The 22,653-nt window shown below is 40.4% G+C and overlaps 1 protein-coding gene across 5 annotated transcripts in view; it reads left to right on the forward strand.

Moving 5' to 3' along the window:
- The window catches only part of ext2 (exostosin glycosyltransferase 2), a 194,624-nt gene that overhangs the window by 120,500 nt on the left and 51,471 nt on the right, over positions 1–22,653 (forward strand). For all 5 annotated transcript variants that reach the window (XM_087996312.1, XM_087996311.1, XM_087996313.1 and 2 more), the window contains one exon: positions 8,347–8,536. In XM_087996312.1, coding sequence (XP_087852438.1) covers positions 8,347–8,536 — 190 coding nt within the window. The remainder of the gene's footprint in view (positions 1–8,346; positions 8,537–22,653) is intronic.

A 22,653-nucleotide genomic window follows, 5' to 3' on the forward strand; every position in this document is an offset into this window, starting at 1 on the left:
CAAAAGTCACATGACAATAATAGTAGTGGTAGCAATTACTTTCACTCAAGTCTGATAGTACTCCTCAATTCCTTTGGCCAGAAGAAGCTAAAGTTTTATGGAACATGAATTGCAGATCAGTGGAAATCGTAATCTGCACCTGGCAGCATCTCAACATTGTATTTCTGGAAATACACTTTTTTTTTAAACTAACGGCATCTGCAACAGAACACGCATAGCCTTCAGTTGACAACTGGAAAATGCAGAATATAGGATAATTCCTTTGTATTAAATTATCCTTGAATCAGAGATAGATAATTTTCAGATTTATTGAAAAACTCTGTTCCCTTTCAGCAATAAGTGTTGGCGCCTTTGATTCCTATGGTACTTTTTATGCCTGATGGATGAAACTGCACCCTATCTCTGATTTACAGAAAACGCTATTACGCTTCCTTTTTAATTTCACTTTATTTTAATTATTCTGCCTTTTATTAGATGTTTGCTGCTAACTCATAATCTTGGAGCAAAGCTGTGGATAGTTCTAACAGTGCAGCCGCTGTTATTCTGTGACTTGCCTTGGAGGGCAATAAATTTTTGTTGTTAGTTTTTCATTTACCTCTGTTGAAAATGGAAAGCTGCGCTTACCTGTATTGCTCCATCTAGTGGTCTGTTCATTCTTAATATTTCACTGCAAGCAAACTTTATTCTGCCCAGCGCTGAGTTCCTAAACCAGCAATTACCAGTCAAGTTCAAGTGTATTTCATTACTGTAGACGAAACTAGTTTAGAATACAGAAACACTTGGAGAGCATAGCTGAGGAAAGTACATAAAGAGTTAACACTTCCAGAGGCTGATTTGGCCTTTTGACCACTACAGGATGAGAAGCAACTTGGAATACTTTCTCAAAGTATTCACTGGAAACACATCTAGGGTAATTGGACTGAAGCATTGAATAAATCAAGTGTTTTTATCCAAAAGCTGTAATTGAAACCACATTGTGGTTGGATGTAATTTAAAAGGCATCATAGACAGAGTGATGTGCTTGTCTCCACAGTCTTCCACAGGCCAAAGATGCAGGAATCCATGATTGTAAATGTGTCCACTCCCCTTCTGACAAACATTTGTGCATCTTAAAAGGCTGCCTTTGGTTTTACAGAACGATGGGTTGTATAGATGCTGCTGTGTTAACAAGCAGCCTTTATTGTTGCACTGTCTGTCCAACTCAGCATGTCTCTTAACTTGTAATCTGATCAGTTCAATAAAGTCAGTACTTTCTGACTGTGTTGCTTGTCGTGCATGTCTGTAATGTTTTAAGCAAAGGAAAAAGTATCTCATATAGCGCAAGTCAGCACTATAACATCATAGTTATTTACTTTGGATTTATGGACAGCATGAAACTGAGAAATGCCAGCTTCCGGAGACTTGGAATATTGTTCACGCAACATGAGTAAAAATGCCAATCTATGTTTTTAACAATATGGACCTTTCTTTGATCCTGAAATGTTTGAATTTTGGGAAGCGATATTGTTTTATGGTTTTTCATATTTGTAGATTGAACAATAATCCTTTTGAGTAACTTAAAAACATCCAATAAATTGACACTGCATGCACTGTTTTCAATCTTAGTTTTTTTGTATTTAAGTCATTTATTAATAGAAAAACAGTGAGATCTATTATATTTTTCATGTTATTACATTTTGGATGTTGTAATTTTTATATAATACTTTAGATTCTAGTTGTAAAACTCATCCAGTGGTTTTCAGCAAAAATGAACGGCTGCTTAATGTAACATAGACATGGCATATTAGCTGCACTTAATCTGATGCACATCAGTTAAGCCGCTCATTTGAAAATCTCCAGGCTTTAAAACCACTTACGTCTAATGCACAGTATCAGTTGAGGCAGGGCAGGAGAAATTTCATGCTGATAGGCTGGCCCAGGCCAGAAGGTACATCAGAATTCGGCGCAAGTAGTTTTATGGAATGTGTAAATCTTCTTTAATAATTGATGTCCAAGTTATAAATGATTAAAGATGTCAATGGGGTTATGACAATTATGGATAAATTTTTTAAAATATCCCTAAAATTTATAAGGTTTTTTTAAAAGCACCTTAAATTTCCTTTAATGGAATCAAGAGAATTCCCCAGTAGCTCAGTCCCTCAATGTGATGACTGGAGATTAATCAAACTGCAAGGGTTTTTCTTTCTCCATTCATGGGGATATGGTTGCTGACGATTATTAGCATTTATTGTCCAACTTTAATTGCCCCAGAGAAGGTGATCGTAAGCTGCCTTCCTGCAACCTACAACAACAGTGTGCTCTTAGTTAGTGAGTTCCATGATTTAGATGTAGGCACCAGTGAATGATTGATGGTATATTTCACAATCAGTGCGGTTTGTGACATGGAAGAAAACTTATACAGGGCGGTGTTGCTAAGTACAAATAAAGTTCCAAATTCGAGCCCTGATTAAGAACACTTCTCTCATTTTAATTTGGTCATTACAATTGGAATTCACCAGAGATGTTGCATGGACCATATTGGGTATAGACATGGACAACTCAAATAAAATGCTAGAGTTAGAGTTACATTAACGTTAGTGTCAGAACTGAAAGAAGTGAGAGCAATAACATTGAGATTTAACAATGGATTTCCTCCTTTAAAATTTATAAAATGAAGATTAATAATAACAATACTTCAAATACTTAACATGTATGCATTCTGCGTAAACTTTAGGGAACTAGACAACTGCTATGTAAGAGTGCCACACAATCTGCACACAGGTCCTTTCTTTTTGTATGTGGAACTTCTCATGAAATCTCCATCCATTACCTTGAAGGTTATGCCAAGTGGCTGAATTACTCAATGTGGGGCTTGGAATTTTTAGATTTTCACTCAGGAATGTAGGTTTCAATGGCTGGGCCGGCTTCTACCCACCCTTATTTGCCCTGGAGAAGGTAGTGGTGAGCTATCTTCTCGAACTGCTAAAGTCTGTTTGGTGTAGGTACACCCAGAGAACTGTTAGAAAGAGAGTTCCAGGATTTTGACTCCGTGACATTGAAGACATAATACAATGATGAATGGAGGGAAACCAGCAGAGGACTGTCTTTTGATATTGTCTGAAATGGGGAGCTTCACCTAGCATTGTAAGTATTTTTCACACGTTATCTGAGGTTTTTTGTTTGCTTCATCGAGTTCAGGCAGTTATTGGACAGGTATTGGTGGAAGAAGATGTGGCTAAACGTAACACTGATCACTCATCCCTTTGGAGTTTCTGCATGTTTCCACCCCAATATTCAACAGTTCTGGTCCAGAATTATTGCCTCAAAATATGAAAATTAACCTCCAGGCAGAGGTCCACACACTTCAATATCTCTGATATCCTGTAAGGCAAGTCTCTCCAGAATTTCCAAATTGATCTCATCACGGGGGTAGTAGGCTGAATAAAACTTCGAAAAACATTATTTCCACCACTCATCATGGGAAGCAATTTTCAAGGAAAAGTCAGTCAATATGACAAGTGTGATACTGTTAAACAGGATAATAATTAATACAGGACTTTGAGATTTCAACTTTTGTTTTGTTAAAGAGGTAGGATTCACAGACTTACAAACCTGTGTTGGTAATTGAGCGCAGGGATGATGAGATTTGATGCATGTTGGGATGTGAGCATTAGAATTTTGAATGAGTTGATTTTATAGACCATAGACAATGGGAGAGTGGCCAGAAGAGAGTTAAAATAATCAAGCTCAGATGTAGCAAAGATGCACAAGATTAAAATCAAGCCAGTGCAGGTTCATAGCTCCTTGAAAGTGGAGTCGCAGGTAGTTTAGTATGCTTTCCTTTATTGGTCAGAGTATTGAGTACAGGAGTCAGGAGGTCATGTTGCGGCTGTACAGGACATTGGTTAGGCCACTGTTGGAATATTGCGTGCAATTCTGGTCGTCTTCCTTTCAGAAAGATGTTGTGAAACTTGAAAGGGTTCAGAAAAGATTTACAAGGATGTTGCCAGGGTTGGAGGATTTGAGCTATAGGGAGAGGTTGAACAGATCTGGGGCTGTTTTCCCTGGAGCTTCGGAGGACGAGGGGTGACCTTATAGAGGTTTACAAAATTATGAGGGACATGGTTAGGGTAAACAGGCCAAGTCTTTTCTCTGGGGTTGGGGAGTCCAGAACTAGAAGGCATAGGTTTAGGGTGAGAGCGGAAAGATATAAAAGAGACCTAAGCGCAACTTTTTCACACAGAGGGTGGTACGTATATGGAATGAGCTGCCAGAGGAAGTGGTGGAGGCTGATACAATTGCAACATTTAAGAGGCATTTGGATGGGTGTATGAATAGGAAGGATTTGGAGGGACATAGGCCGGGTCTGGCAGGTTGGACTAGATTGGGTTGGGATATCTGGTTGGCATGGACGGGATGGACCGAAGGGTCTGTTTCCATGCTGTACATCTCTATGACTCTAAGTGGATGCTCCATTTGGTTGTATTAAAGATGAGGAGAAATAGACAGACAGTAGTCAAGTTTCCATTGGTTTGAAACACTTGGTCCTGTGGGAAAGATGGAAACCAATTGCCAGAATTCACATACAGATGAGTGCAGATCTTGCAAATGAACGTGAACCTATGCATCTTTTCGTTGTTTAATTCATTAATGAATTTATAAAACCATACAGGTAGTTCTTCAAAAATGCGATGGTTACATTCTTGAGCAACCCAGTGCTTTAGAAACAGCGCTTTAAGTGTCGATGATGTAATCGCTTTACAGCCAACACATGTTTGAAAAGTTTGCACTTTCGAAACAGTGTCCCCAATTTGTTAATTGTGTTACAGTGAATTTGCATTAAGGAAACACATGTTATAGCTGAACGACTTCTATTCTCATTTTAAATATTCTATAATTCAGACATACTAATGAGAAATTACCATTTTTATTCTTTCAAATGAAGTCTTTTTTTGAAATTTATCATTATTTCAAGTTGATCCTTTCCGATCTCATCATATTTTGATGTCAAAGAATTTGTGGTGATAAATTGGGATCTCCCATTGCTGACGCAGGATGTTAATTTCTGTCTAAATCACAGAAATAGATATTTCAATAATCAAGATCTATCAAGACAGCTTCCTGTATTGATGAGCTGATGCTTATTGAACAGTAACATAGAGGCTTGGAAAAGGGCCACGTAAATAGCACATGACTAAGGAAGCTAAAATCTATTACAATATATTCCCTTGGGATCAGTTACGTTGCTTGCTTGCAATGGTAAGACATACTCACGAGACCTCAAATATCAAAGTTTTATCTCCAATGTTTAGATGCTAGCCCTACATGAGATGCTCAATCTCTGACCGAAAATGCATGTCTCCTTAGTTTTGTGCAATTGATTAATAAATGAACTGTGATAGTGTTGGCTTGTGCCTGGAAGTGCTGAAGTAACAGTAACACAATATAATCATCATACCTACGCACAGCCGGTTACAGTACTTCCCACTTGATGCTATGAGCTTGTAGAAGCGATATTCTTTTGTACTTGATCAGATACGTGATTATTTCAATGGTTGTAGGGTTGAAGTGCTTGGCAGTTAATGCAGCTTTTATATAACTCTAAATATTTGATGAGCCAGATGCAGTGTATTTAACAAAAACACAGAACTGTAGATGCTGGAAATCTGAAACAAAAACAAAAGTTGCTACAGATATCGCAGCAGATCTGGTAGCATCTTTGGAGAGAAAGCAGAGTTTTGGGTCCAGTGACACTTCTTCAGAACTCCTGTTGAGTTTCTTCAGCAATTTGTAAAAATTCCATAGTATTGAATTTAGCCTGGAAAATCCTGTATGTGCTGGCCTAAAGAAATTACATTGCTCTTTATTAGTTCAAAATTAAATTGGAAACAGCAACAGTTCTGTTTTTCTGTTAATAGTAAATTATATGAAAAGAAAGAAGTTTTGAAATTTTTGAGTCTTCATTGCATTAGATACTTCCCAAAATGCAGCATAATTTTACTGATAAATATAAACTGAAAATGCTGAAAGTACAGAGTTTGGAAGACTTTTATAAAGAAGTAAAACTAGTCCAAATTTTAAGTGTAAATGTTTTATCAAAAGTATAAGCTAAAAGAATTTGAAATATTTTGATATGGTTAGAGAAACAAAAACTCCAGTCATATTATTTGGATTTTAAAAATCTGCAAGGGTGTGGGAGAGAAAGCAGGAGATTCTCAATAGGTAATTATGCTCATTTAATTGTCAATGCAAATACAATGATGGCCTCCTGTACCATAACACTTCTGTGATTTCAGATTAATGGGTTGGTTAATTGCTTAATAGAAAACAACTAGGTAATAAAGATCAATTAGGCAATGGATTCGAATTTTGAACAGCACAACTTACACTTGCTTAAAATAAAAAGGCAAAGGTGGGTGGGAGGACACAAACAAAACAACAGGAAAATGGTGGAAATTAGTTGGAGAAAAAAATAAAGATAGAGGAACAGAAAATGGTGGCAAATTGCATTGTGACTACCAAAACAAATCAATGTAATGTCACAGACTGCACCTCCAAAAACCTTCACATAATGCATTTGAGTTTGATTCCACTCCAATGTGCACTATATGTTCAACTCATGTTGTCAAACTTTTTAAGAACTAGAATAAGAGTTTACATTTATGACTTTTCAGTAGAAACACAGAAAAATCTGTAAACACACAAAACTGCCTGAAAGAGAATAATATTAATATTTAAGATGCACACTTTCACTTTTAGATGCTGCCTCAACTACATCTACATCAGTTTCAGCATTTATGTTAGATATTCTCGCATATCTTTGAAAATAGTTGAATTGATTGTCTTTAAACTCCTTAGTAAGCAATTCCCTGCAGCTGGCCTACCCTGATATAGACCTGAATTTCTTTTTGGTGAAGATAGATACGTTAATAAATATCTACCAGTTCTTTTGTTTGTCAAAGCTGGGAATTTTTTTCCCTATAATCTTTGTTCAAAGGCTCCTATGCCAAAAATTCTTTTTCCCAGAAGTTAACATACGGTAATATTTAATTTGCCATTTCTTATATTTAAATTTAAAAAACACCATGTCAGCATTTAGTATCTGTCTGTTCTTTTGCCTCCTTCATGTCACATGAGGAGTATTCTGGGATATTATGAATTGGTGCCAATATTGCTGGCTTTGTTTTCTGGCACTTAGCAGTCACTGAGGTTTAAATGTCTGGAACAAGTGCAGTTATAAGTATCCACATTAGAAAAACATTTTTTTATTTTGCTAGAGATGCATTTTTCTAATGGAGGAAGAGTGAATTATACATAAAATAATCTGATGTTTCTCATGAAATAATTGATTTGCCCTTTCCATCATCCCCATTAGATTTGTAATGATTTACATTAGCTGAGATGAGCATCTACAAGACAAATTTGGAAGTGACTTTTCTGTAGATTTGTTCGAGTTATTTCCCTTTGCTGGGACATTGGACAAATCATAATTCTCAATATGGTCATTCTTATTTTACATGAGCACATAGAAACTTGAAATTATTTACAAATAATTTGGAAAGAAATGAATACAAGCAGGAAAGTAGATCACTATTTTAACATTAAGTTTGAAAATTCCAATTTCTGAGCATAGTGATAGCAAAGTAACTAAATTTATTTGACTGGGTTAATTGGAAAATCAGTACACAACTTGTTGAAGTTATTAAGACGGAGAAATGTAAAATGCTATTTGTACCATAATAAAAGCAAAAGCGAGTTTATCTGACATTTTGCATTGGAGGAAGGTATTTTCGGATAAAATTCATTGAATTGTTGTTTGATTAGATTGAGCAGTTTTTGTAAACTATATTTTTTCATACAATTCTGCTTTATATAAGAAATTCCTGGCATGAATCAGAATTCAAAGCATTGCAATAAAATTTGAAAAATGTGTTGAAATGACTTGTGAATTGCCTTAACTATATAGTACCAATCATTTTCTTTCTGGTTACATAAGATAATGATCTCAGAAACAGATTTTTCTTGGAACTTTTGAGGCCTTGGTATGTGTTTGACCTCTTCAGACCCCTTACACTTAACATGAATGAGCTAATCTAGCATACTTTGGAACGCGACAAATCAGATGGGATCTGATTCCCTCTTAAGCAGATATTTTTGCATTGAAATTTAGAATTCCTCTGTAGTAAATATTGTATAAAATACTTGCTTGTACTAATATGCGTGTCACATAAAAAATGTTTCAAGCAAAATTTTGAGGGATTTCAAAAAGTAGCTGTGGATCATTCCAAATACAGTCAGGTCAATCAAAATGTTTTCTATATTGTTGCTAATAAGATTTTTCTGTCTTTGTACTATTTTTTAATTCAGAAAGTGGTGAGTGTGAACAATCCCCTCTTCCTCCCACTCATTCCACCTCGATCGCAAGGCTTCACCGCTGTCGTTCTCACGTATGACCGTGTTGAAAGTCTATTCCGAGTGATCACAGAAATTTCTAAGGTGCCCAGCCTTTCCAAATTGCTAGTTGTGTGGAACAATCAGAATAAGAGCCCCCCTGAAGGTAAGATGTCAATTCAGCAATATGCTAAGGTTACATATGGAGGTGAAGGAAGTATGGGAATGTAATAAAATGAAATAATCAGATAATATAGATTAAGTGGAAAAGGTTTGACCATTGTGCATAGTTTGTATTTTTAATCCATAAAATTAGGGATTCTCAAAACTACTTTTGTTATCTAGACCGGTGGAATTTCATTCATAAACTCTTCTGCCTCTAGAAAACATAACTTTGCTATGCATTAGGGTTACATTATACTTGGTTTGAGAATATACAAGATGTAAGTAATCTAATCTAATCTAATCTAATCTAAAGAACTGAAATAGCCTGATCTTAAAAAGTATGTATTTCAATTTTGCAGAAAATAGTCACTAAAACAAAATTCAAATTGTCCCAAAGTAGTTTGAAAGAGAAAAGAAGTCAATAAGTGTTGCTTCAGCTTATAAATTTGCATTGAAAACATATTTAATTGGCAATTTAAATAATGCACTTTTATAAACTGTAGATGTTTCTTTTATCTAGTTGCAATAAAATTAGATGCTCTCATTCTATAAATGTAGCACTACATTTTAATGAAGGGTCCCTGTACAAATGGAATAACTTCATCATTTCAATGAGTTCTAGTTCGTGTAACTGTTCAGTTTCTATACTGTTCCTCCAGCTGTTTTCTCCAACACAATTACCTGAAATTTAATGGAAAAAAAAACTACTATTCAATTACAATGTGGTGTCACTCAACAATCATGCCTCTCCCTGTTAAATATCTGTCCTCAGGGTAATGTATAATTAACTGCCATGATAGGTACTTTAATATCAGTATCCTCTCTCATGCCAACATCCTCAGTATCAACGCATTAGTTCCACTTAATCAGCTGTATAATCAGTTGACAGGCCACATCATCCCCTCATGACTTCCAAAACAAGCCACTGTACTCCAAGCTTCACCATGGCAAGCAGTTTCCAGGACGGCAGAGAAAAGACCTCAAGGGCATCCTTAATGGGTCCCAGAATAAAAATGCATTATCATCACTGACTCGTGGAAATCTCCAAACTAAGATTTCCCAAATCAGGGAAGAAACCTCTAAAGGCGACAGCTGTTTCAAGCATCTCTGACAGACCCAGTTAGAGGCCAGGCATAGACATTGGAAAGTGTGTGTAAAAGCTGGAGCATTTCCCCAGCTCCCCTCCCATTCAAATCACAAGAGCCTCCCCCAACTCCCTTCTCAGACCTAGGGTGGCCGCCCAAATTTACCCTACACTCAGGACTGTTCTGCTGCCATGGTTAACAGCGCACACAGTTGGCAGATAGGGAATGGAGTATATGGTAGAAGAACAGCAGCTTCTTCATTAGAGCACTTTATTTAATTTCAGAATTAAACAATGGAAGTTAAGGCATTCAACATACTAGGTTTTCCATTGACCCTTTCTTTCTTAAATTATCTGCATGTGTTCTGTCTTTAAAGAACATAAATATCTACTGATCACATTAAGTGGAATTACAATCCATACCTATACATATATGTGTAAGACTAGAAATATTTAAAGGCGTATGATAGCTTAAAAAGTAAATAGTGGTAAGACTGCATTCACTTTTCCAGAATAAATATTTCAATTCCACTGTGAAATATGAAGCACAAAATGTCGACTTTGCCTTTTAAAATAATAATCCCTTTCCGGAAGAATCAACTTTGTGAGTGGGTGTTTGTGCAGATAAGAAAATCAGCACCACCTGGTTTTAAGGTCTGCACATAAGCTTGAACATTTTTAGGCTGACTTAAAACACTCAATTACTGAAAGTAATGCAAGTGTTTTTCGCAAAAGAAAATGTGATTTATAGCCAATTAAATGCAGGAAGTTATTGAAGATTTAGAGTAATGAAGCAGAGTGAAGTATACGCATCTCATAATTTGAGGTACCCTGATAAGCAGCACTGGCCCTATGATATAAAAAACACTAGTTTACAAGCTTTACTGTGCAGTTAAATAACATAAAATTTCACTATTTTGACCATATTCTTTATTTTGATTTATTTGCAAACAGTGTAGCCATTGTTTTGGTCCCCACAATACTTGCCTATACAGTAGCTTGTATTAGCACACAGAATGAAATAAAATTGCAGTCATGGCACTCCCAGGCTTCTCCCTCACAAACCAAAACAAGCTGGGCACTCCAAAATTAAACCAAGACGTAGACAAAAGTAGTAAAAGAGATTTATGGTTTCAGCCTAACCTTATGAATACAGTAAATCATTATTTAACTGTAACATGGTCCAGGAATGAAGAGAAAAGGAGATGCGTCAGTACCCAAACATTTAACTGTTTTTCTCTTTCAAATTCAAATGACCCTGTTGAGTAATTCTGTTACCTTCTTATCAGTTTTTTTTCTGTGCAAGCAAAATGTAGATTGTGTGATTACTTAATACTATTCTAAGGCTTGGACTCTGTCATGTCCTGTCTGTGCACGGGATATAACCATTTCTTGTCCAACTTTGTGATACGATTTCTTATAACTATGACTCCAAATATATCTGTAACTTAAAGTTTTTGTCTTCATCAGCAGCAACTTCGAAACAATATGATTGGATGCCTTGTTGCCACTATGTCACTGGTGTCCTGCATATTAGTACCTCACTCAAATCCATGTCTCTGGATCAGTTTCTTGTGGCCTACTTTCAAGAAGATAGCAGACAAGTGCCTGTCAAAAATCTAGAACACAAATGTGCTCATTTAATTTTGGATAGTTTCTTTTAAAGCTTTGCAGAATCCAGGCACTTGCCTGAATTATTCTTTTTATGTTTTTGCTGCTGACAGTTTTCAGATGAAACTTAGTTGTTGGTGCTGATTATTTATTCTTTGTTTATTCTATTAAGATTTGAAGGACATCATAATACCTAATCTCCTTCCAAGGTGATAGTTTTATTCTTTCTAGTCTTTAACTATCAAAAAAGCTTGCGTACTGTCCCAACACCTGCCAAAACTGAAGCTTAGATGTCTCATTTTGTTTTAAATAAAAAATATTGAGCACGATTTTGCTGTGAAAATAATGCTAGATTATTGCGACATTGTCCCATTTGTGCATAATTAACAACCACTTCCAGCAAAAGGTATTAGTTTATTTTAGTTTATTCTTCCATGCAGTTTGGTGATTCTGTCAGGGCCAGCACTTGTTACCCATCCTTAATTGCCCTTGATGAAGTGGCTTGCTAGACCGGTTCTGAGGGCAGTTAAAAGTCAGCCTCATGGCTGAGGCTGGAGTCATATGAAAGCCAGATGGGGTAAGGATTGCAGATTTCCTCCCCTAAAAGACATTAGTGGACCACATTTTTACTACAATCAATATTAATTGTCATTTTCACCATTCCTGAGCCTAGCTTTGTATTCAGATTTATTAATTGAATTTAAATTCCATACAATGAAGAGATGGCGTTTTTACCATTATCCCCAGAGGATTAGTCTAGACTCTCGATTTAGAGCTGAAAATGTGTTGCTGGAAAAGCGTAGCAGGTCAGGCAGCATCCAAGGAACAGGAGAATCGACGTTTCGGGCATAAGCCCTTCTTCAGGAATGAGGAAAGTGTGTCCAGCAGGCTAAGATAAAAGGTAGGGAGGAGGAACTTGGTGGAGGGGCGTTGGAAATGCGATAGGTGGAGGGAGGTCAAGGTGAGGGTGATAGGCCGGAGTGGGATGGGGGCAGAGAGGTCAGGAAGAAGATTGCAGGTTAGGAAGGCGGTGCTGAGTTCGAGGGATTTGACTGAGACAAGGTGGGGAGAGGGGAAATGAGGAAACTGGAGAAATCTGAGTTCATCCCTTGTGGTTGGAGGGTTCCCAGGCAGAAGATGAGGCGCTCTTCCTCCAACCGTCGTGTTGCCATGGAGTCCAAGGACCTGCATGTCCTTGGTGGAGTGGGAGGGGGAGTTAAACTGTTGGGCTACGGGGTGATTGGGTTGGTTGGTCCGGGTGTCCCAGAGGTGTTCTCTGAAACGTTCCGCATGTAGGCGGCCTGTCTCCCCAATATAGAGGAGGCCATATCGGGTGCAGCGGATGCAGTAGATGATGTGTGTGGAGGTGCAGGTGAATTTGTGGCGGATATGGAAGTGTCCCTTGGGGCCTTGGAGGGAAGTAAGGGGGGAGGTGTGGGCGCAAGTTTTGCATTTCTTGCGGTTGCAGGGGAAGGTGCCGGGAGTGGAGGTTGGGTTGGTGGGGGGTGTGGACCTGACGAGGGAGTCACGGAGGGAGTGGTCTTTTCAGAACGCTGATAGGGGAGGGGAGGGAAATATATCCCTGGTCCGTTTGGAGGTGGCGGAAATGACGGCGGATGATACATTGTACATGGAGGTTGGTGGGGTGGTAGGTGAGGACCAGTGGGGTTCTGTCCTGGTGGCGGTTGGAGGGGCGGGGCTCAAGGGCGGAGGAGCGGGAAGTGGAATAAATGCGGTGGAGGGCATCGTCGACTACGTTAGGCGGGAAATTGCGATCCTTGAAGAAGGAGGCCATCTGGGTTGTACGGTTTTGGAACTGGTCCTCCTGGGAGCAGATCTGGCGGAGACGAAGGAATTGGGAATATGGGATGGCGTTTTTACAGGGGGCAGGGTGGGAGGAGGTGTAGTCTAGGTAGCTGTGGGAGTCAGTCGGTTTATAGTAAATGTCCGTGTTGATTCGGTCGCCCGAGATAGAAATGGAGAGTCTAGGAAGGGGAGGGAGGAGTCTGAGACGGTCCAGGTGAATTTGAGGTCGGGGTGGAAGGTGTTGGTAAAGTGGATGAACTGTTCAACCTCCTCATGGGAGCACGAGGCATGCCGATACAGTCATCGATGTAGGGGAGGAAAAGGTAGGGGATGGTGCCAGTGTAGCTGCGGAAGATGGACTGTTCCACATATTATACGAAGAGGCAGGCATAGCTGGGGCCCATGCGGGTGCCCATGGCTACTCCTTTGGTTTGGAGGAAGTGGGAGGATTGGAAAGAGAAGTTGTTCAGGGTGAGGACCAGTTCAGTCAGTCGAAGGAGGGTGTCAGTGGAAGGGTACTGGTTGGTACGGCGGGAAAGGAAAAAGCGGAGGGCTTTAAGTCCTTCGTGATGGGGGATGGAGGTGTACAGGGACTGGATGTCCATGGTGAAGATAAGGCATTGGGGACCGGGGAAGCGAAAATCATGGAGGAGATGGAGGGCGTGGGTGGTGTCCCGAACGTAGGTGGGGAGTTCTTGGACTAAGGGGGACAGGACCGTGTCGAGGTATGCAGAGATGAGTTCGGTGGGGCAGGAGCAGGCTGAGACAATGGGTCGACCAGGGCAGTCAGGTTTGTGGATTTTGGGCAGGAGGTAGAAACGGGCTCTCGATTTACTCCAGTGAGATTACCATTATGCCATCATCTCTCCCTGGGATGAATTTTCTTTCTCTGTAAACTTCTTGAAAATGGTTCCTTCAACCAACTGATCATTCAAATTTGTTGAGAAGCTCCCATTGTAATATTCTAAATATTGACTAAGATCACCCAAAAAAAAAAGACTTGTCCATTCCAGTCTAGATATTTTATGGCTTTGTAAGTCATAGTCAACAACCAATGTCCTTGGCACAAAAAATATTTTTTCAAGTGTAAATTGTCATTTGATCAGCTTTTACTTATAGCTAGATTTTGTTTAAATTTTGATAATTTTCCTTCCTTATTGCATCTTTTTTTCACTCTCAATCCAATCCTTCCTCCCCTTTCTTTAATTTGCTTGCTTTCCCTGTTTTGTCATGCAATTAAATAATCTACCTTCTTATTTCTGAGTTAAACCATGCAGTATACATTAATGATTCTCCAGCCTGGATTTGGAGGGCCACTGGTACTTTCTGTCTTCATAGGGGTTCCAGATGCCTTGTAGAGTGCTGTGCTGTTTTGTTATTTAACTTATTGGCTGACAGAAACATGAAACGAAAAATAAATTAGTAAGTTTGTGAATAAGTGGAAGTCTTAACAAAAAGCTGAGACTGTCCATTTACTGGGAGGTACACCCAGCTGCAGCTCCTGGGAGATTGTGTCAGGGAACTGAACGCTTTAGAAATAAGAGTTTTAGTGAGGTGGTCACACCTAAGGTGCAAGCAGAGAATAGCTGGATGACTGCCAGGAAAGGTGAAGGGAGTAGGCAGAGTGCAGGAATCCCCTGTGGTCATTTCCCTCGAAAATGGGGGATGGGGATAACCATTCGGGGAAAGCATCAGTAGCCAGGTTGGTGGCACTACGACTGGCTCTGGGGCACGGCAGGAAATGGTAAAGGTAAACAAGACCTTAGAGACAGGATGGATGGCTGTAAGAGCTGCTCCTTTTTTTGAGGTATTTTAGGTGTTGGAGGTGATTTCCTCGAATTCCAGGAGCAGCAATTACTGTTTTATATGCTGTGCATTGTTTTGGAACTTTGGAAAAAAAAAGTCAAAACAACAGCAGTTTGAAAGGGAGAAGGGCAGACAAAGGAAGCACATGGTGAGGACAGTGCAGGGGAGAGAGAGAAAGAGAGAACCTGCACAGTTACTGCCTTTGCTGTTTGAATTCGTGTATCGCTGGACATCAGAGTGCATCTGGGAAAATTAACAAACAGTGAAATTCACAACTAATCTTGGAGGAACTGTTGGGCGAAGTTCACAGCACAGAATCAGATAAGTTAATTGTTGTTTTAAGTCTGTCCAATAGAAAGGCTGCAGTTGTGGGTACGGTGGATTCTTTCTTGATTATATGTTTTTGGAGATAAGTCTCTTGATTAAACTTAAAATATAAGCCATAGCTATTAATTTAACCTGGGGCAGTGTTTGTAGAGGAATAAGACGGTGTTATTTTCTGGGTCTGTAGATTGTGAAGGAGCAAAAATGGCCTTTGCAGTGATATGTACTTCTTATCAGATGTGGGAGTTTAAAGAGAGTTTAAGGGTTACTGCGGATTATATCTGCCATAAATGCTGTTGGATGCAAATCTTATCAGATCAAGTGGATCGGTTGGAGAGACAAATAGAAGCGATGAGGAATTTGCAACAGCAACTGTATGTGATGGATGGCAGTTATAGAAATTGGGGAAAGTCTCAGATACAGTCACATAGATGGGTTAACTCCAGGAAGGGTAAGAGAGGTAGGCAGCTAGACCAGGAGTGTTTTGTGGATATACCCATTTCAAACAGGTATGCTGTTTTGGAAAATGTAGGGGGTGATGGATTTTCACGGGAACGCAGCACGAACAGCCAAGTTTCTGGTGTTGAGACTGGCTCTAATGCAATGAGGGGTACGCGGCTTCCAAGAGATCAATTGTGTTAGGGGATTCTGTAGTCCGAGGTACAGACAGACGTTTCTGTGGCCAGCAGAGAAAAAGCAGAATGGTGTGTTGTTTCCCTGGTGCCAGGATCAAGGTTGTCTGAGAAGGTGCAGAATGTTCTCACGGGGGAGAGGGGCCAGCAGGAGGTCATTGTCCACATTGGAACCAACAACATTGGAAGGGAAAAGGTTGAGATTCTGAAGGGAGGTTACAGAGAGTTAGGTAGAATTTTAAAAAGGTCCTCAAGGGTAGTAATATCTGGATTACTCCCAGTGCTACGAGCTAGTGAGGGCAGGAATAGGAGGAGAGAGCAGATGAATACATGGCTGAGGAGCTGGTGTATGGGAGAAGGATTCACATTTTTGGATCATTGGAATCTCTTTTGGGGTAGAAGTGACCTGTACAAGAAGGACGGATTGCACCTAAATTGGAAGGGGACTAATATACTGGCAGGGAAATTTGCTAGAACTGCTTGGGAGGATTTAAACTAGTAAGGTGGGGGAGTGGGACCCAGGGAGATAGTGAGGAAAGAGATCGATCTGAGACGGGTACAGCTGAGAACAGAAGTGAGTCAAACAGTCGGGGCAGGCAGGAACAAGGTAGAACTAATAAATTAAACTGCATTTATTTCAATGCAAGGGGCCTAACAGGGAAGGCAGATGAACTCAGGGCATGGTTAGGAACATGGGACTGGGATATCATAGCAATTACGGAAACATGGCTCAGGGATGGACAGGACTGGCAGCTGAATGTTCCAGGTTACAAATGCTACAGGAAGGATAGAAAGGGAGGCAAAAGAGGAGGGGAGTGGCATTTTTGATAAGGAATAGCATTACAGGTGTGCTCAGGGAGGATATTCCCAGAAATACATCCAGGGAAGTTATTTGGGTGGAACTGAGAAATAAGAAAGGGATGATCACCTTATTGGGATTGTATTATAGACCAGAGGGAAATTGAGAAACAAACTTGTAAGGAGATCTCAGCTATCTGTAAGAATAATAGGGTGGTTATGGTAGGGGATTTTAACTTTACAAACATCAACTGAGACTGCCATAGTGTTAAAGGTTTAGATGGAGAGGAATTTCTTAAGTGTGTTCAAGACAATTTTCTGATTCAGTATATGGATGTACCTACTAGGGAAGGTGCAGAACTTGATCTACTCTTGGGAAATAAGGCAGGGCAGGTGACTGACGTGTCAGTGGGGGAGCACTTTGGGGCCAGTGACCATAATTCTATTCGTTTTAAAATAGTGATGGAAAAGGATAGACCAGATCTAAAAGTTGAAGTTTGAAATGGGAGAAAGGCCAATTTTGAAGGTATTAAGCAAGAACTTTCGAAAGCTGATTGGAGGCAGATGTTCGCAGGTAAAAATACGGCTGGAAAATGGGAAGACTTCAGAAATGAGATAACAAGAATCCAGAGAAAGTATATTCCTGTCAGGGTGAAAGGGAAGACTGGTAACTATCAGAAATGCTGGATGACTAAAGAAATTGAGGGTTTGGTTAAGAAAAAGAAGGAAGCATATGTCAGGTACAGACAGGATAGATCGAGTGAATCCTTGGAAGAGCATAAAGAAAGTAGGAGTATACTTAAGAGGGGAATCAGGAGGGCAAAACGGGGACATGAGATAGCTTTGGTAAATAGAATTAAGGAGAATACAAAGGGGTTTTACAAATATATTAAGGACAAAAGGGTAACTAGGGAGAGAATAGGGCCCCTTAAAGATCAGCAAGGCGGCCTCCTTCCTATCGGAAAGATGTTGTGAAACTTGAAAGGGTTCAGAAACGATTTACAAGGATGTTGCCAGGGTTGGAGCCACAGAAAATTAAATACTAAATGAATATTTTGCATCAGTATTTACTGTGGAAAAGGATATGGAAGATATAGACTGTAGGGAAATAGATGGTGACATCTTGCAAAATGTCCAGATTACAGAGGACGAAGTGTTGGATGTCTTGAAACGGTTAAAGGTGGATAAATCCCCAGGACCTGATCAGGTGTACCCGAGAACTCTGTGGGAAGCTAGAGAAGTGATTGCTGGGCCTCTTGCTGAGATATTTATATCATCGATAGTCACAGTTGAGGTGCCGGAAGACTGGAGGTTGGCAAACGTGGTGCCACTGTTTAAGAAGGGCGGTAAAGACGAGCCAGAGAACTATAGACCAGTGAGCCTGACCTCGGTAGTGGGCAAGTTGTTGGAGGGAATCCTGAGGGACAGGATGTACATGTATTTGGAAAGGCAAGGACTGATTTGGGATAGTCAACATGGCTTTGTGCGTGGGAAATCACGTCTCACAAACTTGATTGAGTTTTTTGATGAAGTAACAAAGAAGATTGATGAGGGCAGAGCAGTAGATGTGATCTATATGGACTTAAGTAAGGCGTTCAACAAGGTTCCCCATGGGAGACTGATTAGCAAGGTTAGATCTCATGGAATACAGGGAGAACTAGCCATTTGGATACAGAACTGGCTCAAAGGTAGAAGACAGGGTGGTGGTGGAGGGTTGTTTTTCAGACTGGAGGCCTGTGACCAGTGGAGTGCCACAAGGATCGGGGCTGGACCCTCTACTTTTTGTCATTTACATAAATGATGCGAGCATAAGAGGTACAGTTAGTAAGTTTGCAGATGACACCAAAATTGGAAGTGTAGTGGACAGTGAAGAGGGTTACCTCAGATTACAACAGGATCTGTACCAGATGAGCCAAAGGGCTGAGAAGTGGCAGATGGAGTTTAATTCAGATAAATGCGAGGTGCTGCATTTTGGGAAAGCAAATCTTAGCAGGACTGATACACTTAATGGTAAGGTCCTAGGGAGCGTTACTGAACTAAGAGACCTTGGAGTGCAGGTTCATAGCTCCTTGAAAGTGGAGTCACAGGTAGATAGGATAGTGAAGAAGGCGTTTGGTATGCTTTCCTTTATTGGTCAGAGTATTGAGTACAGGAGTAGGGAGGTCATGTTGCGACAGGACATTGGTTAGGCCAATGTTGGAATATTGCGTGCAATTCTGGTCTCCTTCCTATCGGAAAGATGTTGTGGAACTTGAAAGGGTTCAGAAACGATTTACAAGGATGTTGCCAGGGTTAGAGGATCTGAGCTACAGGGAGAAGCTGAACAGGCTGGGGCTGTTTTCCCTGGAGCGTCGGAGGCTGAGGGGTGACCTTATAGAGGTTTACAAAATTATGAGGGGCATGGATAGGATAAATAGGCAAAGTCTTTTCCCTGGGGTTGGGGTGTCCAGAACTAGAGAGCATAGGTTTAGGGTGAGATGGGAAAGATATAAAAGAGACCTAAGGGGCAACGTTGTCATGCAGAGGATGGTACGTGTATGGAATGAGCTGCCAGAGGATGTGGTGGAGGCTGGTACAATTGCAATATTTAAGAGGCATTTGGATGGGTATATGAATCAGAAGGGTTTGGAGGGATATAGGCCGGGTGCTGGCAGGTTGGAGTAGATTGGGTTGGGATATCTGTTCGGCATGGACAGGTTGGACCAAAGGGTCTGTTTCCATGCTGTACATCTCTATGACTCTATGACTCAATAGTTAGGGGGACAGATAGGAGAGCCTGTGGCTGCAAACGAAATCAAGGAAGATGTGTTGCCTCCCAGGTGCCCGGGTCCAGGATATCTCAGTGACTGCAGAACATTCTCAAGGGAGAGGGAGAGCAGCCAGAAGTCATTGTGAATGTTGGCACGAATGACATAGTTAGAAATAAGGGTGAGGTCCTGCAGAGTAATTATAGAGAGCTAGGAAAGAGTTAAAAACCAGGACTTTGTTGATGATAACCTCCAGATTACTTCCGGTGCCACGTGCTAGTGAGGGTAAGAACAGGAGGATATGGCAGATGAATGTGTGGCTGAAGAATTGGTGCAGGGAGCAGGGATTCAGATTTTTAGCTCATTGGGATCTTTTCCGGTGTGGAAGTGATCTGTTCAAGAGGGGCGTGTTGCACCTTAACTGGAGGGGAACCAATATCTTGGTGGCTGTGTTTGCTAGTGCTGCAAAGGAGTGTTTAGACTAGATTGGCAGGGGGCTGGGATCCTCAACAGTAGGGTGGCAGGTGCGAGGCTCAAATGTGATACAGTAATCAGAAATAGTAAGTTGAAGAGACAGGTCAGGCTGGAACATGACAGGGAGCAAGAAATGCCTGTTGGATTAAATTACATTTATTTTAATGCAAGAGGGCTGATAGGTAAGGCCGATGAACTCAGGGTGTGGATGGGTACATGCGACTGGGATACTATAGCCATTACAGAAACATGGCTAAGGAAGGGACAAGACTGGCCATTTAATGTGCCAGGTATAGGTGCTTTAAGCAGGATAAAGGTGGTAGAAAGGGGGAAGGAGGAATTGCATTTTTGGTTAAGGTGAGTATCACATCAATAGTCAGACATGAAATAACCAAAGGATCATCCAATGAGGCTTAGTGGGTGGAGCTAAGAAATAAGAAGAGTTTGGTGATATTATTGGAATTGTACTGTCGACCTCCAAAAAGTCAGTGGGAATTAGAGGAATAAATATGCAGGGACATTGGGGAGACTTGCAGGAGCAATAGGGTTGTCATAGACTGGGACTGCCAGAATGTTAAGGGCTTTGATAGGGTAGAATTTGTTCAATGCATTCAGGAAAGTTTCCTCAAGCAGTATTTAGAGGGTCCTACATGGGAAGGGTCAAAACTTGGCTTACTCTTGGGAAATAGGATAGGACAGATGACAGTGCAGGAGCACTTTGGGGCCAATTACCATAGTTCTATTAATTTTAAAATAGGCATGGAGAAGGACAAAACTGGTCCACAGGTTCAAATTCTAAATTGGGACAGGGCTAATTTTGATGGAATTAGACAGGAGCTTGCAGAGGTTGATTGGACCTCTGGCAAGTGGGAGGCCTTCAAATGTGAGATAGCTAGAGTTCAAGGTCTATATGTTCCTATGAGGGTCAAGGATAAGGTTGGCAAGAATAGGGAACCCCTAGATGATAAGAGATATTGAAGGCTTCATCCGAAGGCTCACTGAAGATGATGCCTACTATGACAACGAAACATCTGAAAATGAACCTTCCAGCTGAGCGAGCAAACCTACATCCAGAACCTCAACCTGAGCTACAAATCTTATCAAAACTCGCTAAGTGATATTGAGACTGACCAGAAAAAGGAGGAGGCATGGCTCAAGTACATGCAGCTAAGATCATGGGAATCCCTGGAGATATACAAGGAATACAGGAGTGTACTGAAAAAAGAAATCAGGAGGTTGAAAAGGGGGCACAAGGTAACCTTGGCTGAGATGATTAGGGTGAATCCAAAGAGATTCTTTAAGTATATTAAAGGAAAAAGAATAACTACAGAAAGAATAGGAACCCCTCCCCTCCCCCCGGACCAAAGTGGACATGTATGTGTAGAACTGTAGGAGGTGGGTGAGGTTCTGAATGAATATTTCTCCTCTGTGTTTACCATGGAGAGAGACATGAAGGCTTGGGAACTTGGGGAAGTTAGTGGTGATATCTTGGGACAGTCCTTATCATAGTCAAGGAGGTGTTGGATGTATTAGAATGTATGAAAATAGATAAATCTCCTGGACCTCACCAAGAATACTGCCAGAGGTGAGAGATGAAATTGTGGAGGCCCTAGCTGATATTTTAGCATCACCATTAGTCACAAGTGAGATCCCAGAAGACTGGAGTGTAGTGAATGTTATGCCATTATTCAAGAAGGGCTGCAAAGAAAAGCTTGGGAACTATAGATCAGTAAGCCTAACATCTGTGGTGGGCAAGTTACTTGAGAGGATTCTGAGGGATAAGACAGACATGCATTTGGAAAGATACAATTAGGAGTAGTCAGCATGGCTTTATGAGTGGGAGATGATGCCTCACAAATTTGTTAGTTCTTTAGTGAAGTAATCAGGAAGGTTGATGAGGGCAGGGCAGTAGACATAGGCGATATGGATTTCAGTAGGACCTTTGATACAGTTCCACATGGTACGCTGCTCTGGAAGGTTAGATTGCATGGAATCCAGGGCGAGCTGGCAAATTGGATACACAATTGGCTTGATGCAAGGAAGCAGAGGGTAATTGTGGAAGGATGCTTGTCGTACTGGAGGCCTGTGACTAGTGGAGTGCCTCAAGTCAACATATCAACAATGTGGCAAAGGAGCTGACTGCACTCGCTAATGTTCTGCTGTTGCTGATGTACAGAATTCATGATGGCAAACACCTCTTCAAGATGCTATTGCTACTGAATTAAATGCTCTACACTTGTGCCTTGTTTGTATGTTTATGTACTCTATCTTCCTTGCAACAAAGGCTAACATTTTTGCTTTCCTGGTTATCTGCTGTGCTTGCATCCTAATTTTCTGTGGTTCATGTACAAGGTCACCTTCCTTCTCCAGAGCTTGAGTAGTTGAGCTACTTGGTAAATTGGTTATGAGCCCTCTCTGTCATCAAATTTCCTGCAGGATCTGAGTGAGTAAAACATACCAATCAGGAAGGGATGAATGTTTAGCAGAAGCTATTGAATAAGTGAATGACTTATCCATAAGTTTAAAATAGAATAAAAGGTAGCAGTTTCTGGGGTTGGTTTATTAGTTCTCCCATAAACCCGTTAACGGACTTTTTGTTATCAGCCCAAATACCCATGCCAAGGTGGAAGAGAGGATGCTTGACTTTGATGAATTAATATTTAAAGATTAAGTCTAAAAATGGATCAGTTGATATACACACACATACATACATTATATCAGTTTATTTTGACATAGAGTCATTGAGATGCACAGCATGGAAACAGACTCTTGAGTCCAACTCATCCATGCCGACCAGATATCCTAAAGAAATCTAATCATATTTCTAGATTAGAGT

The sequence above is a fragment of the Chiloscyllium plagiosum genome, unplaced genomic scaffold (assembly GCF_037043375.1).
Source record: "Chiloscyllium plagiosum isolate Xiang-an unplaced genomic scaffold, Cpla_swu_hap1 HiC_scaffold_18, whole genome shotgun sequence".
NCBI lineage: Eukaryota > Metazoa > Chordata > Chondrichthyes > Orectolobiformes > Hemiscylliidae > Chiloscyllium > Chiloscyllium plagiosum.